This window comes from Atta colombica, unplaced genomic scaffold, assembly GCF_001594045.1.
Source record: "Atta colombica isolate Treedump-2 unplaced genomic scaffold, Acol1.0 scaffold140, whole genome shotgun sequence".
Taxonomy (NCBI): Eukaryota; Metazoa; Arthropoda; class Insecta; order Hymenoptera; family Formicidae; genus Atta; species Atta colombica.
Genome location: NW_017259229.1, coordinates 1,157,471 through 1,166,759, shown reverse-complemented (window position 1 = coordinate 1,166,759; position 9,289 = coordinate 1,157,471). Strand labels below are relative to the sequence as shown.

The window sequence follows — 9,289 nt, the reverse complement described above, 5'->3', positions numbered from 1 at the left end:
GAGAGAGAGAGAGAGAGAGAGAGAGAGAGAGAGAGAGAGAGAGAGAGAGAGAGAGAGCGAATGAAGAAGAGGTTGGAGATGAGAACCGCTCGAAGGTCGCCATCCTGTCGCGCCCTTCTTCGATCTCATCTCCTATTGTGCTCCACGGGAATTCATGTGAATGCGCATAACGAACATCCACGCGGGGCGTCTATCAATATCCCTTTTATGCGCTAAGTAATTTGTTATTTTGCAATTATATTTCGATCCATCGTTATTCTCTTGCTGAAAAAGGTCTGATAATAATAATCAAGCAAAATGATAATTTCACTAAAACTTTGGTGTAATAATTTCAATCAAACGTTTGATTTATATAACTAAAACGTAAACTCTAATTTTTATTTTTACTTTTTTAAAAAATTATTTTTTTTTTATTATCAATAATAATGGTTGGTGGTTACTATTGTTATGTTTGGTAACATTTACTAAATATTGTAAAAAATGCGCTAAACGAAATACATTTGGCAGATATTACCAGACTTTTTTTCAGTGCTCACCTCGTCTCAGTCATTAATGAATTTGTTTTTAAACATTGTTGTGCATACAAACGACAATTTCTCAAACTGTCTTAAAGAGTCTCTCGGAGATTTCACTTCGAGCATTCTCTTTTCTCGTCAAAAAGATTTACAGATAAAAATATCGACATCATTTGCTACAATAACGACAGAAAAAAACAAATAGTGAATTCGGTTGGACGCACAAGTGCACTGGTGCATACTAAAGCCGTTGTACACTGATTTAATTGGACTGTAAAAGTGACATGCAAATATTTTGATTTATAAAATGCATATTTCACTTAACAGCAAAAAACATTGAAGATTTCACGATTTAACCTGTTTCTATATTTACATTAAACATTTTTACATTTCAGTTTGTGTACGACGGCTTTAATATAAGTGCTTCCAGTTGAATTTGCTTAAAGTTTTCTATAGAATAAATGTTTTTTGAATTATTAAAATTTTGTAATATTTATTTTGAAATACAATTTTAGTAATAAATGATTTAGAAGAATATAAATATATTCCTAAAAAATATATTTTCTTTTATGTTCCCATTTTTTTTTGTATGCAATACTGAAAAAAATTAAAAAATCTTAATACATACTTCTTTGAATATTACTAAGTAAACATTTAGTTGTAGCAAATAAATATTTATTTAATAAAAAAATGATAATTAAATCAAATTAATTCTTGTACTAAATAAATGTATTATATATTTGAATGAATTATATTTTTCTTTGAATATTAGTAAATAAACATTTGCTTAAAACTATTCAAACAAATATTTATTAAAATTTATACTGATTATATTAGTATTTTATATTGGAAACAGTGCAAAAATTGAGTTACAGCAAATGAGCGATAACGAGACAGTTTTGTAAACTACGAATTCTTGTCGCTTAAGTGAAGTATTAATTATTTGTTTTTTTTTTATAAACGCTAAGAACAATTACATCATTAACTGACGTATTTCAGCTGATAAACTATGATTCATAATCTGTTGTATAGCGCGATATGCAGTCGAGTAACAGAATAAAAATAGATCCGACTTGTTAAAACATTCTAGGAGATGTGAACATCAGACGAAATGATCGTATGGTGCCATTCGTTGGACATTTCCCAGAGTGAATCTCTTCTTGAACGAGTTCCAAAGATATTATTATTATGTAATCGGATACGCCAATTTTATTTATCTCCTCTTTTTCTTTAATATTCGAATAAATCAGTGCAAAATTTCTCGCTGCGCTCGTGAGCGTATCTTGCATTGCACTCGCGGTTGAGAAGAGCTTACAAATGCAAGAATGTATGTGTAAATAATCGTGCTGTATCGCCTATCGTGCGATTAAATAGCGATATCTAATCATCGCTTCTCGCGTTGTCTTCAGGTTTGCAGCTTATAATAATTCCCACGAGAAGTCGTTAGAATTGTAACCGAAAGTCTGAATGTTTTCGGGATTCCGTGCGGACAACTCGATCGATCGTCTCTAAAACAACTTTCTTCTTTACAGGAGCTTGGTTCGCAACCACTACCAACGATCGTGACCGAGGATACGGATAATTCCGGGCATGTTTCTCAAGGTCACAGACCACGAGCAGGTGAGTAATTGACGATCGTGTATGCCGGTCATTATATTTTCTTCTCTTCCGGGGCACGCGAACGATATATTCACTTTTTGCAAGGAGATCCGTATCGCGTAATTACTATTTGTTTATCTGTGTAGCAGAAAATTTATATTTTTTTGAATACGCAAAGTAATCTATGCAAATGAAATAATTATTGGAAATATCTTACACATTCAATACTACTATCAGTACTAACAAATACTGACAATATTATTCACAGCCGGTTAATATTGATAAATTAATGTAGAATGTTGATAGTGAAACAGCCGGATTTATTCATTCTCGAACATCAGTATCTCCTAGAAGCAACACTGATACCCGAGAATCTAGAAATTCAGATCACATCAATAATATTTTTATACAATAATATTTTTATACTATATTATGCAGTATTCTTTGATACTGACAATATTATTAGTCATGTATGTTCGTATTACGTTGAATGATTGATTTGCAAATAAAATAGTAGTGAATCATAGTAAATTAAGTCATGGAATAATTATACACTATACTTATAGAAATAATTTGACTTACAGATACGTGGGGATCGCACTCGAAGACGATCAGAAAGTCGTCTTATGGGAGCGCACCTAGTTCTGGAAAATCTACGCCGCTTCCACAGCCAGCAGAACCGTCGAGTTCGTCGAGTTCCGGCAAAGGTGGCCGAAAGACTTCCGGTACTCGATCCGGTTCCACCAGTCGCAGTAATAGTCGCAGTAATAGCGCGGAACGTCGGAGAAGTGGTACGGATGACACTGCTAGCCCTACGAGAAAGCCGGCGCTCTTTGATGCTTTTAGGCCGAGGAGCAAGTCGGACGCTAGCAAGAGGAAGCCCAGTATTATAGCTAATATGAAAAGTGCCGTTCAGGTACAAGCAAGAGAATATACGCAAATTAAAATTACAGTAAAAATGTGATATGTATGGTTAGTGATTACGGTTGCCACCTTTTTAGTTCGCTGTAGATAGATGACTCTTTTTATTGGAGATCGATTATCTACCGAAATTATTATTGCTTTGTAATCAATCTCTCTAAAGAAAAAAATTATCAGCTTTGGCGCTTCCCGCTAGAGATTTCTTTTCAAAACCGAAGGAAAATCAATGCATGTATAAAAAATTGAATAGAATTTATTCACTTCAACATACATAATTCAAAAAAGGAACTTGGTTTATTACTTCCATCTATTCTTTTGTCTACAGTCTACATGACTATATCAATCTAAATCTAAATCTCTTTGTAATTTCTTTTGTTGTTCTTTTATTCCTTTCACGGATCTTTGTATTCACACTATTACAGCCTTATATACAATACTTTCTCTAATGCATTTCCTTTTATCTATTCCTACCATTACACACATACATCTATCTATCTATTTCTTTCTCATTTCTACCTTTTTCTACATGCGTATGAAAATGAAGAAAGCTGATATCATTTGTATATAACCGTTTCATAAAAGAAATGAATTATAAAAATTTAAAATTAGTTAAAGAGCCGGAGATTCATTTAAAAAGTCAGAATCTTCGACCACAGAAGTGGCAACCATGATTGTGATATGTTAAATTATATAAAATCTTTCAGTTTTGAAAAATTTGTCAAAACTATAATTTTAATTGTTACTAGTCTACAAAAGGAATGGTTTCTAAAAATAAAATATCTAAAAATTTAATTAGATACAGATTTGAAAATAATTTTATATTGGACTATAAAATAATTACATACATAAAATACTTAAGCACGATGAGCAACGTTATGAAAAATTTTAACATTCCAATAATCATCTTCTATATAATTATTTTAATGATCCAAGAAAATTATTTTCAGATCTACCTAAGTTTCTAGATACTTTAGCAATTGTTGTTTCCGTATAGAAGTTCATTGGAAATATCACATTTTAGAAAGCTTATACATTACTATTAAGTACATTATATATTATAACATTATTAATATTCTTTATTATATGTCTGTCCAGCATTCCTTGCATAGAGGCTCACATGGAAGCTCGTCGGTGGATGTACGTACGGAGAAGGAACATCATAGAGAAAGTCAGAAGGAACAAAAGGAGAATAGAGATCAAGGAAGCGGTCGGCCTAGAGCTGGATCTGAGAGCAGCAGGAATCCTGTGAGCAAAGTCATGGATCTCATTAGGCACAGGAGCCACAGTGCCTTGAGCGCGGAGGACAAGCGGAAAGCAGTAAGCGTTTTTACTATTCATAACCGACATGCCAAGCAGTAATAGTTGCATTTATATCTCAATTTATCAATTCAACTAATATCTCGAATTATATCATGTGAAAGACTGTGGTAGGCCTTTCATTTGAATGCCATGAGAGATCTGACCATACTTAGATTCACGTATTACGACTTTTGAAAATATCAGAGCTATATGTCTACTAACATTTAACATAACGTTGTACATGTATGCAGAGTGTTATGTCAATCTTTAAATTTATATATATATATTTATATATATTTAGTTTTTTAGTGTTGAATGCGGATATTGAACTGTGAGACAGTTCAAGTCATGTGTGTGATAACTATAATCTAGAAAATACGTATCATTCGAGCATAATCAACGCGCGTCTAGTATCCGCTTTAGTAAAGGCAGAACATCTTTTTTATCGTGTGCTCGTAGTGAAAGTAGGCAAGCACGCTCTCTACCTTCTCATCATTCGATTCTTAACTCGGGGTATTGTCGGAGGAAATTATTACCTATCAAGCTTGCGCGCTGAATAATACATCGTATCATCAAATAACGCAACGTATGTAAATGCGATTGTAATTAGATACGTAACTAGGGAGTAACGTAATAGTTACGAGCGGTGCATTAAAGATTCATCATTGGTGCATTGAGAATATTTTTTATTATTAATTGATTTTTATTATTGATTGACAATCTCGCAAAGCTATAAAAAATGATATTAAAAATGTATTATTGCACGCTTTATGTGATATATTTATTACTATAGAAAGACTTTTACGGCCAAATTGTGTTTTATAAATAAATTATTGAGAGAATTTTCTATAAATTTAATATAAAAAATGAATCCATATTTTAGAAATAAAATTATAATAAAGTTGAAAACAGAATAGATTAGTTTTTAATCTGTTTATACTCGGATACTGTGTTTACTACTTGAAGTCATTGAAGATAATCAACTTAATTTGTGTACTTTAGAAATACAGTGGCTGTCAAAAGTTTCCGGCTTGCCAATGAGTTATTGTATCGTTTAAATAAAAAAGATTTACAAATAAAAATCTTAATATACAAATACTTAATATATTCTTTGTTTAAAGTGGCGTGTTTAAATTGATTACAACAAGATTTTTATAAACTTATAATGTAAATTAAAAACAGATTGACAAAAATTATCTGTAAAATTATATCGCTCATGTGCTACAACAACAATATAATTAAAAAATTATACTTTAATTGCTTACAGAAAAAAAACTTAAAAAATCAAAATATACTTACTTTAGACATAATTGTATTGTTTTATAATCAATTATTACAAGCAAATTGAAGTTTAAAATTAATATTACAAAATTTTAATGTTTCAAACATTAAAATTCGTTTTCTGAAAAAACTTTTTTGAGTTGTATCATTGTTATAACAAATGAGCGATATATTGATATATTGGAAATTTTTGGCAGGCACTGGAAATTTTATTAGTTTATATTTAATAGTTTCAAATAATAAAAACATAAAACAAGTCTGTCTTTCAAGATTGTCTTTAATAATTTCAAATAATAACAACGTAAAACAATCAATTAAAATATTATTGCTCTACATTTATATTCTCCACATAGCTTTTTCTCTTCGGTCGAGCATTCAATATTTTTGTTTTATCTTCATCTTATTATCTCTGCTTCAGGATACGCATGCTGGCACAGTTTGGCCGTTAAAGTCTACGTAGAAATATCTTGGATAATTGAGATACATTTGTTTATTCAAGATGATTAACATAAAAGTTGTTGTATAGAGCTCGGTAACATCTGCTTGAGTAATTACTGTAAGCGAGAAAGGCGTTTCTTCTTCGCGCGTTATGAAGATGACTCGGCGTGATCGGCGATCAGGCGAGTTCGCGACAGTTCCTCGGGAACAGGTGTGTGTTGCCTCGGTGCTTGCAAAAGAGCACAACGAGTGCAGTCGAGCACGGTCGCTGCTAGTGGGAGGTAGCATTTTTCGTACGTACTGTGTCAAGAGAGACAAGAAAGAAAGAGATACATTTCTCACGCAGTGATTCACTTACTTACGACATGTAAAAAAAGAAAAAGAACCGCATTACTTCCGCGACAGTGTATGTGTATCGGTTGACTCTTGGATCGAAGAAATTTATAGGGGTGACCAAAGTTAATTGGAATAATCGTACAAAAAAGAGAGAAAGAAAGAGAGAAACGAATTAACTGCAGAGTAAACATTAACTAATAAGTAATATTATATCAGTATTCTAATTTTCTTCTCCAAGATTCCTTTTGAATTTCCGGCTCACTAATTTCTTACTTAGCAATATAAATGTATAATATAACACATATTATAATAATTAACTGTTGAATAGGAAATTATAATATTGATGTAATATTATTATAATGGTGTTTATTGAGGGTTTCTGTCTCAAAGTGAAGAAACCGAGAATCGTTGTTGATCTCGTTCGAGGAAAGCTCTTCTACGGATTAAAGCCAATACAAGGACTCTCGACAACACGTATCCAAATTATAGCAAGTATGATTCGTAGAAGCATTCTCCTGCGGTCACATTACAAGATACAGATATCGCGCCTTCGCAGAATCGCTGAAGCTGAATTCCGAGAGTAGATGCGTCGGAGAAGAGAAAGAAGTTCCTCTCCGAGGAATGTGCATACGGAATCCTAAAAGATTTACGATTCTCGCGGCTTCGTCGGCGCGACCTAGATGAAGCTGCGATCCTCTTGCCGTTAAGAATGGCAAGGCAGCTTAATGTCACGTCGGGTTACCAACAATATGAAATTTGCAATGGAAAAGTCTTGAGCCCGGTTTATGACATGCTTTTCAAATCGCGATAACAGAGTATTCTCGCTACTAATATATAGGTATTTATCTTGGATAAACACCACGTGTTGGAATTCTCTCATTGATGTGTGAAAAAGAAGAAAAAACTTTTCTTGAAAAACATATGTAAAGTCTGCGGACGACGTCAAGTACTTTGTCATTTATTTTTACATCATTGGATGCATTAATTGTTACTGAAGCATATCGTTGTTTAAAATTTACAGCTTCAGCTGAATTGAACAAATTGCCTCTATTATATAGAATTACTATTGTCCCTTATAATGTTCATTTCTATCAATGCAAATTAACTTTTTAATCTCGATTCAGCTTAATTTTTATCTTTTTCTAATTCTTAGAGCTAAACACAGAAAAATATTAATGTACTGCTAAGAAAAATAATTACTCAGTTTACTTTTTTTCTTTTAAGTGAAGGCTATCTTTAGCAAACAATATTTTCTAAATAATAATCTTAAATTATACTTAATTAGAAATTTTAGAAAAACTTGATGTACTCAAAATAAGAATTTTTTTATTTTCTCTTGAAGAATTTATTAAATTTTATCGCAGAAAAACTTTATATAATAAGCAAATAAAATTTGTTTTAATTTAATCTTGATTGAAGTAATGATTTACTAGAATTGAGAATATATTTTATATGAATGAATTCAGGATTGCCACAGACCTAAAAAATCGGGAAAAGTCAGGGAAATTGAAGTCTAAAATTTCGAAATTTGTTCACAATTTCCTTGAACTGCTCGTATTTCAAATAATTGTTATAATTTTTTAAATATTATATCAGATGTTTATAATCAAATACATTCAAAATTTACGCACTTTAAATGATTTTAATAAAATAATTAAAATTTATATTTTATTTAGTATTTTTATTTGATCTCTCTTTTTTTTCATAATTCTTTTTTCCAAAACTAATTTATTTTTTGCTGGCTCGAATTTGCACCCAAAATTTTATTATATTACTAAGCTTTTTTTGTGTTATTTTTAATAATATAAACTAGCTTTTCTACATTCTCGAAGTCTAAATATTAAAATTTATATATTTTATATTAGTAGTGAAATATTTTCCATTTTTATTTGGAAATTCTGGAAAGTCAAAGAATTTTTTAATTCATTTTCTGTAATAACCCTGAAATTTGTTGCTTGTGATGAACTTATGATAAATTTGCGAAAACTTTTGAAATGCTTGAAATAAATAAATAATATTTTAATACAGTATGTATTTTTTATATGTAAAAAAAAGATGAAGTATAAAAAATGAACTGACAAGTTAAGTTAATCTATATTAGCAAATGTCAAGCTCGTGAGTGTAGAATAAAAAAAGAATGGCAATAAAGTCAAGAAACGAGTAAAAAGAATTCATAAGATATTAAAATAATATAAAATTAGTTTAATGTTCAATGATGTTCAAAATTAATGTGATGTAACTTCAACTGCACAAAATCTTCTTCACTTCGCAATAATTAAAAGGATGATATAATATTTCAATATTACATATAAAAAGAGTTATAACTTAGAGTAAAGTTTTATATCATTTTATGACAGACATTTTTAACATTTTTCAGGATAAGGTCAATACCAATGATAAAAAACTTTTTCAGTTTAGGACTCAACTTTTTTTTACTCTGAAACGATAAATCATTATGCTATTTTATCTACGGATTAGATATAAAAATTTTTCATTGAATTTTATTGATTCTATGAATACGGTTCTCATTACTTTCATTGATATGAACGGATTTATCTGTTGCGTATATTTAATTATCTCAACATATCCTGTTGATGTCTCATATTTAATTATCTCAACATGTCTTCTTAATATTTCTTTTCTTACTAGCTTGAACGCTGTATCTTTATATCTCATTCTTCCTTGCAATTTGCATTCATAGTTGGTTCTTATATTTAAGATCGTCTTAAGTACAATCTTAATATGTCACAATCAATCAAAAGACTGTATTAGCATCTTAAGATAATACTTAAGACAATTTTAAAATAAAAATATATGAATACTATTCTAAGATTAAAAAAAATTTTTTATCGTTTTTTTTTTACTCTGAATTTATTCTTTTATATGTATATTTAAATATT

General features: G+C 30.4%; 1 protein-coding gene across 3 annotated transcripts in view; it reads left to right on the top strand.

Annotated features, from left to right (window-relative positions):
* LOC108684828 (serine-rich adhesin for platelets-like) overlaps positions 1–9,289 on the top strand; it is a 78,552-nt gene that overhangs the window by 23,235 nt on the left and 46,028 nt on the right. For all 3 annotated transcript variants that reach the window (XM_018189337.1, XM_018189335.1, XM_018189336.1), the window contains 3 exons: positions 2,048–2,135; positions 2,699–3,030; positions 4,131–4,352. In XM_018189337.1, coding sequence (XP_018044826.1) covers positions 2,048–2,135; positions 2,699–3,030; positions 4,131–4,352 — 642 coding nt within the window. The remainder of the gene's footprint in view (positions 1–2,047; positions 2,136–2,698; positions 3,031–4,130; positions 4,353–9,289) is intronic.